The sequence below is a fragment of the Carcharhinus amblyrhynchos genome, chromosome 6, assembly GCF_965287045.1.
Source record: "Carcharhinus amblyrhynchos chromosome 6, sCarAmb.v2.hapA, whole genome shotgun sequence".
NCBI lineage: Eukaryota > Metazoa > Chordata > Chondrichthyes > Carcharhiniformes > Carcharhinidae > Carcharhinus > Carcharhinus amblyrhynchos.
In genome coordinates, this window is record NC_137329.1 from 112,797,844 (window position 1) to 112,814,506 (window position 16,663).

At 40.5% G+C, this 16,663-nt stretch overlaps 1 protein-coding gene across 2 annotated transcripts in view; it reads right to left on the bottom strand.

Moving 5' to 3' along the window:
- myrfl (myelin regulatory factor like) overlaps nucleotides 1-16,663 on the bottom strand; it is a 101,178-nt gene that overhangs the window by 83,185 nt on the left and 1,330 nt on the right. For both annotated transcript variants that reach the window (XM_080191212.1, XM_080191213.1), the window contains exons 2-5: nucleotides 8,144-8,234; nucleotides 5,352-5,413; nucleotides 3,716-3,983; nucleotides 3,339-3,436 (exon numbers count right to left, since the gene is read on the bottom strand). In XM_080191212.1, the coding sequence (XP_080047338.1) occupies nucleotides 3,339-3,436; nucleotides 3,716-3,983; nucleotides 5,352-5,413; nucleotides 8,144-8,234 (519 nt within the window). The remainder of the gene's footprint in view (nucleotides 1-3,338; nucleotides 3,437-3,715; nucleotides 3,984-5,351; nucleotides 5,414-8,143; nucleotides 8,235-16,663) is intronic.

The window sequence follows — 16,663 nt, forward strand, 5'->3', positions numbered from 1 at the left end:
TCTGAGTTCAGCCTCCATCTTCTCTTCTGCCTTATCATTCTTATGCTCCTGATCCTCGACCTTGCCTGATTATTGGTGCAAGGACTATTCCCTCATGTTGAGAAGATTATGCACCAGATCAGCACAAGTCTTGTGAGCTGCTCTGTCAGGACTCCTCCAGAAGAGTCCAGGGAGCAGAAATATTGTATGCGAAAGGTCTGTTCTATCAGATTTCATATGGAAGTGCCACTCTCAATGTATTCATGCTGGATAAATTGAAGTCATGAGCCATAGGAAATAGCAGTAGACCACATGACCCTTGATCCTGCTCAGACATTCAATATGACCCCCTTCAATTCAGTTTCCCGTTCCCGAATTCTTTCATTTCCTGACAATGCAAAAATCTACCTGTACTAGCTTGGAATAATGGAGCATCTGCACCCCTCTAAGTTAGAGAATTCCAAATATTCTCAACCCAATGAATGAACAAACTTTTCATCTCAATCATATATGATCAACTCCCTTGAGTTCTTTGAGAAGGTGACCAAAGAGGTGGATAGGGATAAGGCAGTAGATGTGGTATATATGGATTTTAGTAAGGCGTTTGATAAGGTTCACCATGGTATGCTTCTGCAGAAAATGCAGATGTATGGGATTGGTGGTAATTCAGGTACTTGGATCAGGAATTGGTTAGCAGATAGGAGACAGAGGGTGGTGGTTGAAGGTAATTATTCATCATGGAGTGCGGTTACGAGTGGTGTGCCTCAGGGATCTGTTTTGGGGCCACTGCTGTTTGTAATCTTTATTAATGATCTGGATGAGGGTATAGTTGGGTGGATTAGTAAGTTTGCTGATGACACCAAAGTCGGAGGTGTGGTAGATTGTGAGGAAGGGTGTCGAAGTTTGCAGGGTGACTTGGACAGGTTGCAGAGCTGGGCTGCGAGGTGGCGGATGGAGTTTAATGCGGAGAAGTGTGAGGTAATCCATTTCGGTAGGAATAACAGATGTGTTGAGTATAGGGCTAACGGGAGGACTTTGAATAGAGTGGAGGAGCAGAGGGATCTAGGTGTATGTGTACATAGATCCCTGAAAGTTGGGAATCAAGTAGATAAGGTTGTTAAGAAGGCGTACGGTGTCTTGGCGTTTATTGGTAGGGGGATTGAATTTAGGAGTCGCAGCGTCATGTTGCAACTGTACACAACTCTGGTGCGGCCGCACTTGGAGTACTGTGTGCAGTTCTGGTCCCCACATTACAGGAAGGATGTGGAGGCTTTGGAGAGGGTGCAGAGGAGGTTTACCAGGATGTTGCCTGGTATGCAGGGGAGGTCCTATGAGGAGAGACTGAGGGATTTGGGGTTGTTTTCACTGGAAAGAAGGCGGCTAAGAGGGGATCTTATAGAAACATATAAGATGATTAGAGGTTTAGATAGGGTGGATGGTGATAGCCTGTTTCCTCGGATGGAGAAATCTAGCACAAGGGGGCATGGCTTTAAATTAAGGGGGGGTAGTTATAGGACGGATGTCAGGGGCAGGTTCTTTACCCAGAGGGTGGTGAGGGACTGGAATGCCCTGCCTGCTGCAGTTGTAAATGCGCCTAGTTTGGGGGCGTTTAAGAGATTGGTGGATAGGTTTATGGACAAAAAGGGATTGGTTTAGATTAGTGGGTCAATGTTTTTTTTTTAAAAATAAGACTGGTCGGCGCAACATTGTGGGCCGAAGGGCCTGTTCCGCGCTGTAATGTTCTATGTTCTATGTTCTATGTTAACCAGGGTTGTGTCCTGTGTTTTCAATTCTCCAGCCAGGAGAAACAATATCTGTCTACCCTGTCTAGTCACTTCAGAATCTTGTACATATCAATAAGATTATCTTGCATTCTTCTGAATTCCAATTGATATAGACCCAATTTAACCACTATCGCATCATAGATGTTTTTTAAACATATACCGCAATTATATAGAACATTGGTGAGGCCACACCTAGAGTGCAGTTTTGGTGTCCTTATCAGAGGAATGATGTCCTTGTTGTAGAGGGAGTACAATGAAGGTTTATCAGGCTGGGATGGCAGATATGTCATATGAGAGACCAAGTTGGTTACGACTGTATTCATTAGAGTTTGGAAGAGTGAGAGGGGATCTCATAGAAACTTATCAAATTCTAGCAGGGTTAGACAGAGTCAATTCAGAAAGAATGTTCCTGATGGCAGGAGAGCCCAGAACAAGGGGTCATAGTTTGAGGATAAGGGGTAAACCTTTTAGAACTGAGGTGAGGAGAAACTCCTCAACCAGAGAGGTGAATGTGTGGAATTCACTACCACAAAGTAGTTGAGGTTAAAACGCTGTCTGGTTTCAAGAAGAAATTAGTTATCATTCTTGGGCCTAAGGGAAAAAAGTGTGGGGGGGGGGGGAAGAGAGAGAGAGAGAGAGGAGATGGTGTTAAGGAGGAGGATCAGGATATTGAATATGATCAGCCATGATCAAAATGAATGGTGGAACAGGTTCGAAGAGTTAAACAAAGAACAACCCAGCACGGGAAACAGGCCCTTCGGCCCAACGAGCCCGCGCCGCCGCATCCTCCTACACCTACCCTGCCCTGCGTGTATGCGAGTGGAACCCCTAACTTAGCCAGATTCAGGGGAGAATAGTGTCAATTTGGTATACCAATCAGCCTAAGAGTACATCTTTGGGGTGTGGGAGGAAACCGGAGCGCCCGGAGGAAACCCACGCAACCACAGGGAGAATGCGCAAACTCCCACAGACACAGGCCCAAATCCATGTATCTGCACAGCTAGCAGTGCTAGTTAAATGGTCTACTCCTGCTTCTATGTTTCTATTTCTCGCATCTAGGAACCAATCTAGTGAAGCTTTGCTGCACCCCCTCCAATGTAATTATATTCTCCCATGGAGGGCAAATTTGAGCACCATACTCCACTGTGTGGTCTCACAATTCTAGCAAAATTTTCATATTCCTGTACTCCATGCTAGCTTTCTGTGTTCCTTGTATGAACATACCCAAGCCCCACTGACCATCAACATTTGAAAGCTGCATGCCTATTAAAAAATATTTTGCTATTTTATATTTGCTGTTAAAGCAATCTTTGACCTGGTCCATTTCCAATAAAGGCAACTGCAGCAACAAAGGCTGACTCCATCACTGGGGGGATACAGATGGAATTGTTCAGTTACACGTATTGACCATTTCACTGTCAAATACCAAGCAACTCTTTTAGAAGGTACAAATAGCTTTACAGAAAATTTATCCTAACATCTCTTCAAAATTGCATTAAAGAAATTCTCTATGCTTGTCAGCAGTAGACAAATTCAAACAAAACAAAAATTAAAATGCATCCCAAATATACCTACTGGTATCTTCTTGACTTTGAACATCACTCCAGTTTTGATCAGTAAGATTCTCACATAAGTTTGAACGTTTCCTCTTCCTTGAATGTGGCGTCAAATTTCTAGAACACAAGAATTTGTCAAATATTTGTAGAATACAAGTTGCATAATTGTAGCTTTTGAGAATCAATTGCTCAGAAAAAAAGCTTTGCATTTATTACTTCCAAACTGTACATTTAATTCATTTGCTTGGTTTAAATCAAATGCACTTCAATGAGCTAAAATGCAAGAAGTGAATGTTGAGAGCTACAAATTAATTAGATTTTGTTTAATCGCCCCAGATAATGGAATACAAACTGAAAAGCAAATAATGTTTTAAAATTTAAATAGAAGTTACTCACTCAGGATGGCGATAGGTGTTCTCTTGAACTGGAAGAATTGGTCCACCCACATAACCGGGCTGCATCAAACTGTTGCTTGCAGGCGTATTTACATTGGGTTTCACAAAACTTTCCTGAAGTCCAAATTGCATGTGTTGTTTTGGCAAGTTAGAATGAATGGGGAGCACTAGCTCATTATATCTACACGGAGCTTTTGGATGGCTCATTGAAGAAGGCTGTCCCATCTGAGAATTAATTCCAGCTCCTCTTGTACCACTACACTGCACGTCTGAATAAAATATAAAGTTATTCCAGCATCACCCCATTGCAAAGCATTTTTCATATAAACTGGAGTGTGATGAGGCAGGTGAAAACTGAATGAACATCTTAAATTTGACAGCCACATGCAAGATAATCAACAGAAGGTCATTTGACCCATGATATCTATGCCGGATCCATATCTACACAGTTCAAAACTATTCCCACTGCTCCGATCTCAATACAAAGCCCTGAAATCCTCTTAACTGGTTATTCAATTTTCTTTCTAAAAATGCAGTAGTCCTGTTACAGTCAGTACCAACTGGAGAGCATTTCAAAGTCCAACAATTCTTTACAAAAGAAAAAATTCCTCTTAACCTCTGTTGTCATTCAGTGACCATGTTAAATTGATGACTACCCCTCCTCCAAAGGATTTTCGGTATTAACTTTGTCAAACTCATCACAATTTTAATAACTTCAATCTAACCTTGTCTTGGCTTCCCTGCTCTGGTGAAATATAAACATTAGCCCTAGTAATCCAGGGACATGGACTAATAATGCAGAAATTAGAACGGAATCCCTACAATGCAGAAAGAGGCCATTCAGTCCATCAAGTCTGCACCAACTCTCCAAAAGGGCATCTTACCCAGGCTCAATTTCACCTCCCCTTCCTATCCCCGTAGTCCTGACATTTACCATGACTAATTCAGCTACATATTTTTGGACATTAATGGCACATTTTGACAATCCATCTAACCTATAGATCTTTGAACTGTGGGAGGAAACTAGCATGTGGAGGAAACTGATACAGACATGGATAAAAGTTACAAATCTATACAACAATAATTTGTACTGATATGGAACCATCAACATAACGCATCCTAAGACACTTCAGACAAAGATGATAACAAAGCCAAAGAAAGATGTACTAGTAAGGGAGACTAAAAGGTTGGTCAAGAAGTGGGCTGTAAGGTTCTGGGGATTATTTTAAACCTAGGTCTGAGTAGAATTTAGGGAGCATCATCTGTGGCAATGCAAGAGAGAAAATCAACCGGATATCAAGGTCACAGGGTGAAGCAGATGTGTTGAGATTGGCAGTAGAATGCAAAGAGAAATGAATAGGACAGATAGAAGTGAGGCCCAGTGCTGAAATTTGAGACCAGGAGAAACAGAAGAGATGGATTAGTGGCATGAAGGCAAATTATTTAAGTCATTACCACAAAATCATCTTTCAAACCTTGTATCTTTTACGTACAATGAGACCAAAGAAACAAGCATTTCCATGATAAGCGTTATGATACGTTTACACTAATACATGTTACATACTCGTGCCGATTCCAAAGCTTTGTTTTACATAGAAAATGCAACATTAGTCATCTTGTATGGAAAAGACACATACCTGTCATCTGTGGAGGTGAACAGCGCTCCGAAACAGAATCTGGTGGCGAATCTGGTAAAGTACTGCATTGAAAGAGAAATGTTTTACATTTTGGTAATGTACATTCAAATCAAACATTTTGTTGTGTTTGAGCACTTTCTTGCTTCACATCAGTGCAAACATGCCCATGCTACATAGATCACTTCTGACTCTAGAGCACAATATAGTGGGGCAAATAACTACTTCCAGAACGTGATGAACAGACTCCACTTATGTTTAAGTAAATGCCTGATGTAGTACTAAGTCAGAAACTAAGAATATGCCAGTTTATTCCTGGTCTGAGCCCAACAGCAGAGGGGGCAACAAAATCTGCCTTAGTGTACATAGGGTAAAGTAGGCAAAAGATGAAAATGCAGGAATCCCATTCCTGACCACCAAATAATACAAAATTGAGGACAAGATGAAGTGAGGCCATGATTTTCCCATTACTTATCCATAGCATAGTGAGGTAACCTTACAACACACACTTTCCAGGTTCACAGTGGTCATGGGCAAGATTCTGGAGTGTTAAAACCATACACTGCATAAATCAATCCCTTTAGGAAAAGTGAGGAAGTATGCACTGCAAATAAACTACAAGTGGAACAATTTAACATGAATCACAGGTTACAGCATAGGGGAAGACCATTCAGCCCTTCTATTCCATGCCAGCTTTCTGCTAGAGTAATTCAGCTAGTTCTACTGCCAGCACTTTCCCCATAGTGCTCCAAATTCTCTCTCCTCAGGTGCTTATCCCATTTCCTTTTTAAAAACCACGATTGAACATGCCTCCACTGCCTTCTCAGGCAATGTATTTCCAAATCCTAACCACTCTACGTAATTTAGAAAACGTTCCACATGTTGCCTTTGGCTCTTTCCCCAATCACTTTAAATCAGTGTCCGATTTCCATCCCTTCCATTATTGGGTCCAATTTTTCTTTTGACCCCATTGTCCTTTGAGGTGGACAACCCCCACTCCTCCAATTTATCACCATAACTGAAGTGCCTCATCCCAGGAACCATTTTCTGCATCTTCTCTGCTTTCAAATCATTCCTAAAGAAGTGGACATAATATTCCAGTTGAAACCAAATAAGAATTTTATAAAAGGTTTGTCAGAACTTCCTTGTTTAATGCCTCTTTTTTTTAAGAGCCCAGGATTACAGATGCCTTTCTAACCACTTTTTCAGCGTGCCCTGCTACCTTCAACAATTTGTGACCGTATACTCTCAGGTGTCTTTATTCCCGCACCCCTTTCAGAATGAACCCTTTGTTTATATTGCCTCTCCTCATTATTCCTATCAAAATGTATCACTTCACACTACTCTGCATCAAATTTCATCGGCTACGTGTTCTCCAGTTCTATCAGCCTGCCAATAGCCTTTTGATGTTCATCATTATCCTCTTCAGTTCATAATATTCCCAAATTTTCTGTCTTGTGCAAATTTTGAATTTGTGACCTAGACTCAGAATGCAGGTCATCAGTATATATCAAGAGGAGCTGTAGTCTGAGTACTAATCCCTGAGAACGCCACTGTACATCTGGACTATTACTCTCCATTCCATCAGTCAGCTGACTACATATCCATGTTACCACTGTCCATTTTATTTTATAGGTTTCAATTTTGCTGGCAAACTTATTTATCAAATGACTTTCGGTGGCATAGTGGTTAGCACTGCAGACTCACAGTGCCAGGGACCTGGGTTCGATCCCCGGCTTGGGTCACTATCTGTGACCCAAGTTTGCACATTCTCCCCGTGTCTGTGTGGGTTTCCTCCCGGTGCTCCGGTTTCCTCCCACAATCTGAAAAATATGCTGGTCAGGTGGACTAGCCATGCCAAATTCTCCCTCAGTGTACCTGAACAGATGCCAGAGTGTGGTGACTGGGGATTTTCACAGTAACCTCATTGCAGTGTTAATGTAAGCTTACTTGTGACCAATAAATAAAACTTGTACTTAATTTAGTGGAGTGCATCTTGATCATTTCGATCACATTACCCTCATCAACTCTCCCTGTTACTTATCTAAAAGTTGGGTTAAACACACAAATTGCCTTTCAAATCCATGCCAGCTTTCCTCAATTAATTTACATTTCTTCAAATAAGTGCTCATATTGTCCCAGGTTATCTTTTCATTATGGCCAACATCTCTGCAATTTCTCCCCTCAACGTCTTTGGTGCATCTCATCCAGTTCTGGTAACTTTTCATCTTTATCAACAGCCAGCCTTTCTTTACCGATATTTTTGTCCAGGCAATTGGTAAATCAACTATTGACTTATTCACCATGATTCCTGAAGTACCCTGCCTTGGTAAAAATAGATGCCAAGTCCCCATGTAGCATGTCCTCTTTCTCAATGTGTGGATCTCCTTTTTGGCCCCACCGCTCCCCTTACTAACGTTTTACTATTTATATGTCAGTGAAGACGTTTGGATTCCCTTTTATGTTAGCTGCTATTCTCTTCACACTTTCTTTGCCTCTCACTTCCCTCTGAACTTTCTATATTCAGCCTAAATGGAATTCAAAACAGAAACACGCCATTCAGCCCAACCAGTGGGTGTCTATGCTCCACTTGAGCCAATACTCATTTACAGATCAGAAATAATTTAATTGATGGAGATTCTTACACATACCTCTATGCCTCAAACATCATGATGAATGATAAATGTAACAAGGGTGAAATAACAATTGCAATTCAAAGGTCAAGTTATTAGGCACACAAAATGAATCAGAAATGCCATTAAAATATTACTTCCCCAAGTTATCAAACTACTTACATGGCTCCTGGATCCAGGTCATTACTAATGTATGCTTCCAGCATACTAGTGTCAACACAAGGATTCTCTAGTGCTCCACTGAGATCCTGACCTAAAAAGAGGGAAAAATAAGCCATTGCTATCTTGCACAAATAAGTTAATTGTATAATACAAAGGAACTAAAGATCATTCATTTGCTTAATGGCATACCTATCTGTCCACATAGGTGCTATAATTTTGGAATCTTTGTCTATGCATTGTCATGTAATCATTCAATCTATCTTTCTTATTAAGAATAACCTTTTCGTGCAACTAATTCACCACTGGAGAATCTGATCAGCATAATAGCGGACAAGTAGCAGCCAAAAAAATTGTAGTAGATAATAATTCAGAAGAGATAGAAAAGAAAATCAAAAAAATGATCAGGATTGAGGCCTTCAGAGATGCTCTGGTTGAGAGGGTAGAATCTCAGTATGCATTTAAGTAAATATGACATGTTAACAAGATTCTCTGCCAAAGGTTTTAGCAGCCAGGGAGCAATGGCATGGTGGTATTTTCATTATTGTCATAGTGATAATCAAGAAACTCAGAGTAATGCCAGCACAGATGGTGGATGGGAATTTTTTAAAAAAGTAATTCAGAGTCTAATGGTGACCATGAAACCATTAATCATTGTCCTAAAAACTCATCTGATTCACTAATGTCCTTTCAGGAAAGAAATCCACTATTCACGCCTGGTCTGGCTTACATGTGAGGTTCTGTGGGCCATCAGCAGCAGCATAATTGGACTCAACCACACTCTGTAACTTTGTGGCCTGGCATACCCCCACTTTAACACTGCCACCAAGCCAGGGATTAACCCTGGTTCAATGAAGAATGCATGAGGACAGGTTTTAAAGGATCGCCCCTCGCCAAGCAATTCCGGCACTGCTATACCACTGGAATCTACGTGGCAACATGGGAAAATTACCCAGGGACGTTCTGTACACTAAACGCAGGACAAATCTAACCCAGCCAATTACCACTCATCAGTCTATTCTCAATTATCAGTAAAATGATGGAAAGGGTCATCAACGGCACGATCAAGTAGCACCAGCTTAGCAATAACCTGCTCACTGATGCTCAGTTTGCGTTCTGATAGGGTCACTCAGCTCTTGACCTCATTACAGCCTTGGTTCAAACATGGACAAAAGAGCCGAATTCCAAAAATGAGATGGTGTGATAGCCCTCAGGATTAATGCAGCATTTGATCGAATGTGGATCAAGAAGATCGAGCAAAACTGAAGGCAAAGGGAATTAGTGGGAAAGCCTCTGCGGGTTGAAGCCAAACCTCTCAGAAAAGAAAATGGCCGTGGCAATCATCTCAGTTCCAGGACATCACTGCAGGAATTCCTCAGGGTAGTGTCCGAGGTACAACCATCTTCAGCTGCTTCATCAATGACTTTCCTTCCATCATAAGGTCAGAAATGGGGATATTTGCTGATGATGGCACAATATTCAGCAGCATTGGTGACTCCCCAGAGATTGAAACAGTCCACGTCCAATTGTAACAAGACCTGGGCAATATCTAGGCTTGTGCTGATTTGTAAAGGATCAGTCACCTCAAATGAACATGATTTAATTTTTTGAAGAGCTGTTTCAAGTACTTAATGGGAAAACGTCTATTAGAATCACGTAATCCCACAGTGCAGGATGCTATTCGGCCCATCAAGTCTGCACTGACCACAATTCCACCCAGGCCCTATCCCCATAACCCCCTGCATTTAACCTAGCTAGACCCTCTGACACTAGGAGCAATTTAGCATGGCCAATCCATCTAACCTTTGGACCACAGGAGGAAACTGGAACACCCGGAGGAAAGCCACACAAACACAGGCAGAATATACAAACTCCAGTGACCTGAACTGGGAATCAAACCCAGGTCCCTGGCATTATGAGGCAGCAGTGCTAATCACTGGGCCATCATGCTACCCGGTTTTGTTATTTATTTATTATTTATACTGACTTTCAGAAGCCATTTGATAAAATTCCTCAGAGACTGTAGCTAAAGTAGAAACTTGTGGAACTGAAGGAAAATTATTGACCAGGTTTGAAAACTGGCTGAGCAGTAGGAGACAAAGCAGTTTGTGACTTGTGATTACATAATTATTCACTGTATTTGTTAACAGCTTAGATGATGAGATGGAAAGGTGGCATTTCAAAAAAAGAAAAAAAATTGGCCGAAATAGATTCTCCATCTACCTTGTCTGTTCTACAAAGAACAGCGCAGCACATGAACAGGCTTTTCGAGAAGCATAATATTACCAAGATATTGACAACCTAAGTGAATGTGCAAAATTGAGGCAAATGGATTTCAAAATTAGCAATTGTGAGCTTATACACTTTGGATCCAAAAGGATAGAAGAGTGATTTTGTAAGTGGTGAAAAGTTAGGAACACTGAAAATCCATATAGTCTTGGGGGTTCATGTACTTTGATCATTAAAGTGTCATGAACAGATACAGAAAATCATCAATAGACTGATGGCTAATCTTTTTGGCGAGAGGAATAGAATACAAGGCAGTAGAAGCTTTGCTTCGCTTACACAAGGCCCACATTAAATTACACCTGAAACAGAGTTCAGTTCAGTTCTGGGATCCAGATCTTAAGAAGATTGTATTGGTCTTGAAATGAAATGCAGCATAGATTTAATGATACCCAGTCATAAGTTAAATTATTTGAAAATACAACCTGGGGTTGTAATCCTTGGAAATTAGAATATTAAGGGATAGTTTGATCAAGGTTTTCAAAGATATTAAACTTGCGTATGGCATGTTTGCCTTCACTGGTCGGGGCTTAGAGTATAAAAATTGGCATGTTGCAGCTGTGTAGAACTTTAGTTAGGCCACATTTGGAATATTGTGTACAGTTCTGGTCCCCACACTACCAGAAGGATGTGAAGACTTTGGAGTGGGTGCAGAGGAGGTTTACCAGGATGGTATCTGGTTTGTAGGGTATTAACTATGAGGAGAAATTGGACAAACTTAGTTTGTTTTCACTTGAATGTCGGAGGCTGAGGGGTGATCAGATAAAAATTTACAAAATTGTGAGGGGCATAGATAAAATGGATAGTTGGGAGTCTTATTCCCAGTGTATAAATGTCATTTACTAGGAGACAAAGGTTAAGGTAAAAGGGGGGAAAGTTTAAAGGAGAAGCGAGAGGGAAGAGTTTTTTTCGCAGAGTGCGGCGAGTACCTGGAATGCACTGCCAGAGAAGGTGGTAAAAGCAAATACAATAGCAATGTTTAAGAGACATCTTGCCAGATACATGAATAGACAGGGAGTAGAGAAATATGGACAGCATAGAGCATAAGGTCCTTAGTTTAGAAAGACATCATGTGTTGGTGCAGGCTTGATGGGCCAAAGGGCCTGTTCCTATGCTGTACTGTTTTTTGTTCTTGGTTCTTGGTATAACAGATAAGGTAGGGGGAGAGAATCTATTTTGGCCGATTGTCCCCCAGTCCTAGATACAATGGGTAATAGAGGTTTGGGACTTTATTTCATAAACAGCAATTCATGCCAAATCAATTTTAAGGTTTCTGTTAAGCGAAGGTATGAAAAGATACAGGATTGAGATGAATATATGGAGTTTTGTCACAGGTCAGCCATGATCTTATTGGATCAGATTGACGGAAGGACCAAATGGTCTACTCATGTTCCTATGATTAACCAACACTCATTCACGATGTGATAACCAGAATGCACACTGCAAACATAGAACATAGAACATTACAGCGCAGAACAGGCCCTTCGGCCCACGATGTTGCGCCGACCAGTTACAAAAACTATGACCCACTAGCCTATACCAATCCCTTTTCGTCCATAAACCTATCCAGAGACATCTTTCACCTCCTATAATCTCTTCCTTCTCTCCGGTCTCCTTCCTCCACCTCATGAGCTCTCCCGCCCTCCTTTCCAATCCTTAGCTCTGGCCTTGTACAGGCAGACCTTTTGCTAGGCATTATTCAGCCTGTCAATTTGATTAACTGCCAGAGTGCAAAACCAAGGACAAAAATTCCAATGAAGTCCTGCTATTATATTTGTCACGATCCCCTCTGATGCTACTACTGGTCAGATTTCAGGATGGAATCTTATTTGGTTGAAACTAACTGATAGATACTAACTTTTTTTTTTAAGAGAGATGAATGAACAAGAGTTACACAATTGCTGATTAACTTTTAACGAAAGAATAAAACAATTATTAAAAACAAAATTAATTATATTACACCATTCCTTCATCCCAGCTATACCTTTTACAGATATACACAGGCTTTTAAGGATAACACAAGTTATAAAATATATCTTGCAGCCTAATATTCCCAGTAAGTACAGTCCATGTAAAACAAGTGAAATGTGGTCAGGCACACCACACTTTGAACCCAAGTGATTGATGCCACTTAACACAACTTCTGTGGATTTCTCACAAAGGTCCCCCAAGAGTGAGCCAACGAAACAAACTAAAACTTATTAAAAACTGAGGTAGATGCTTTATTCAGGTAGACCTGCCATCTGCTCTCTTCCTCCATTCCCCCTTTTTTTTTAATAAAGTAACTAATCTCCACAGCCTAAAATAATACATCTGTACAATTTGAGAACACAGGGTGGACTAACACGTTTGTTAGAAGGGGGAAACAATGTACAAATTGGCAATCCAGATAATCTGCATAGACCTTTCTGCCCTTCAAACATGCCATTCAAGTTCTATTGTCTGACCATTCCAGACGATCACTCTGAAAATTGTGCCAATTTGCATAAATACACAAAAAGTCAAAATGGCTTAAAAGGACAAACAAACTTTTTTTAAAGTTGATTTTCCAAGAGCTTGTTGCAAAAGAAAAATCATGGACCTTCTTACCTTTAAAAAACTGCTGCAGTGCTTCATTTTCTCCTAAGACATCCATGTCATAACTTTGGATATAACACAAACCTAAAACTCTTTCCAAAAAACACTTCGACAAATTTTCAGGTTCTTCAGCTGTTCAGAAAAAAATACACTCCCATTTTTCATTCCGCAAACTGGTCAAGAGGCATGCTCCTATGGCGAACATTTCCGGATGTGTCGTTACGTTCAATCTTTCTACAACATTTACCTTTGCCCAGCTATTGTATCATCAGGAGTAAAGTTTGCCAGAAAAATTGACAGATCTTCATGTTGACGGGCACTACGCCAATGTGATAAATGATCTTTAGTAAGTCCTCTGCAGAAAGTCTCAACTAGCCCACTTAGTACACAAAATCTTTCCTCATTCTTATTACTGGAGACCTTTGATCAGTACCTTCAAACCTTTTACATATTTATTACTGTACAGGCAGAATACAGCAATTCAATTTTATTGCATAGGGCAGCAAAACTATTATGTAACATAAATAGTGCACTTTGTTAAACTACACTGCTCGTTTCATAGCTACCAAGGTCATATCATTGCTGATAGAGAGATACAAAAAAGAGGGAGGGAATGCAGACAAGAACTAATAAGTAATGGGACTGATAATAACTTATTTTCAAAATTGAATTAACAAATTATGAAAAAAAACTTAGAATAGAAATGTTAATTTTTTAAAAACACTTTATGGTAGCAAAGGCAGGGGCCTAATATTACACGCTTGGTTCTCCAGTGCACCATTTATTTGTCAATATTTCAAAAGTAAGCATTTCTGAACTGGATAAGCTATTTTCTTGGGAGGATGACAAAATTGGAAGCGTTAGCTATCCCAATACAATTTATCTTTCTGGACTGCCAGCAATGTTGTGAGATGTCTTTTCTTGTTTACTTATACATTTCACATCTAATGCAAAAGAATCCTTAAATGCTTAAATCCTTAAATGATTTATGCTTAGGCATTGACATCACATCCTCTTGCATCAGGGTGTTGCCCAGGCCACAGGTACATTGCAATTGAATGAGTGTGCGTCTACAGTTTACTTAATCCTGAAAATAAACATGGAACATAGGTGGAGCGCTCTGCTGACCAGTCCATAAACATCCTCCCATTAGCTAGAAATTTGCATTCTGGCTAGTACAGAAGCATAAAACAAGGGTTTAAGAAAAATAATGTAAAGTTCAGCTGGAAGTAACTCCCAACAATGGAATACGAGTCAGCACATTTCTACAACTTGCCCACTAACTCTTACCCAAAACTTGCATCATTTTCAAAGTCTGAATATTTTTTCCATGGAAAATAGTTAGAAGCTCTGCAATGGGGAGTGGTTAAATGACTCCCTATTCAACAGTACTCCATCGAGTTGTAAACATTTGCTGATGGAAAGCAACAAACTCTGGCAAGCATCCATTTTGTGTGGAATACAGAAATTTTGATGTGAAAGGAGCTATAGAAATGCAAGCACACCAACCCAGAACAATTGCACACCCAAGTCCATAGATAGGAATATTAGTAATAAAGTAGTCAGTCAGTCCTTGTCTGCCATTAAATTAAATCATGGTTGATTGGTATCTTGACTCCATCGGTATCTCAACTTCATAGCTCCTTGAAAGTGGAGTCACAGGTGGACAGAGTGATGGAAGTGGCTTTCAGCCTGCTTGGTTTCATAGGTCAGAACATTGAATATACAAGTTGGGATGACTAAGACACTGGTAAGGCCACATTTGGAATACTGTGTACAGTTCTGGTCACTATTATAGAAAGGATATTATTAAACTATAAAAAGAGTGCAGAAAAGATTTACTAGGATGCTACCAGGACTTGGTGGTTTGTGTTATAAGGAAAGGCTGGATAGACTAGGATTTCTTTCTCTGGAGTGTAGAAGACTGAGGGGTGATCTTATAGATGTCCATAAAATAATGAGAGGCATAGATCAGCTAGATAGTCAATATCTTTTCCCAAAGGTTGGGGGGGGTCTAAAACTAGAGGGCATAGGTTTAAGGTGAGGGGAGAGATACAAAAGTGTCCAGAGGGGCAATTTTTTCCACACAGAGGGTGCTGAGTGTCTGGAACAAGCTGCCAGAGATAATAGTAGAAACAGGTATAATTTTGGTCTTTTAAAAAGCATTTAGACAGTTATATGGGTAAGATGGGTATAAAGGGATATAGGCCAAATGCGGGCAATTGGGACCAGCTTCAGGGTTTTAAAAAAAAGGGCAACATGGACAAGTTGGATCAAATGGCCTGTTTCCATATTGTAAACCTCTATGACTCCTTATTCTGGGTTCCCCACCAGAGGAAATAGTTCCTCCATATCTACACCATCATTTCATTTGAACATTTTATTCATTTCAACTTCAATCTTCTATACTCAAGGAAACAACTCATCCTTGTATTTTGGCTGAGCGCCAAATTCTCTGTTCTTGCTGGGAGCAGTGGCAAGGTAGATCAGAGAATTGTCACAAACTGCTGGATGATTTGCACCATTCCACTGAGAGTCTTGTGGAAATGAGAATTCACTGCCAGCACCCCTGTGAGTTAAGAAACTGCTGCATTTGCATCGTTAAAATAAATCAATTGGGCAGCCGCAAGTTAGAACTCATATCTAACAATAGTTTAATTCATGGATTTGTTCCCATAATGCCATCCAACCTTGGTGGTCCAGAAAAGATATAAACTGTGGACGCATGCAGGTAGTAAACTGTTCCTAGGGATTTATAAATATTTAATAACCTGTTGGTTCAGAAGAGCAGGTCAATATCAGGATACTGAGGGAAAGTAACAGGTTTAGCAGGGGTAGATAGGCCAGAAGTGGATCATAAATCGAGTTTAAAAGTTATATTTGATATCTCCTCATAGGTCTACAGTTGCTAATTCTTTCACAGGATGTGGCAGTCACTGGCTAGGCCAGTATGCATCGCCCTCGAGAAGGTGATGGTGAGTCATATTCTCAAACTGCTGTGTTGTAGGATTTTGACCCAGCAATGGTAAAGGAACTGCAATATAGTTAGTTCCAAGTCAGAATGGTGTGTGACTTGAAAGTGAACTTGCAGGTAGTTCATTGGTTGCCCTTGTTCTTCAAGGGTTTGAAAGGTGCTGTCAAAGGAGCACTCGGTGATTTGCTGCAACATATTTTGCAGATGGCACACATTGCTTCACTAGTGGAGGAGGGAGCAAATCTTTAACATGGTAGTTGGGGTACCATGTATGTGTGTTGATTTGTCTTGGATGATATCTACTTTCTCGAGTGTTGTTGGAACTACACCCATCCAATAGTATTTATGTGGCTCGTCCAGTTCAGTTTCTGGTCAATGGTACTTCCAGGTTGTTGACAGTGCAGGAATCAGTGATGATAATTGCATGGAGTGTCAAGGAGAGATTACTGGATGCTCTCTCGTTGTAGATGGTCATTGCTTAGCATTTGTGTGGCACTAATGTTTCTTGCTATTTATTAAACTAAGTCTGAATTTGTCCATGTCTCGCTGCCAATGGGCAGTCACTGCTTTGTATCTGAAGAACCATGAATGATCATCAGCAAACATCCTCGCCTCTGACCTAATGGTTGAGCCTCAAGACACTACCTTGAGGAACTTCTACAGTAATGTCCTGAGACTGAAAAGAC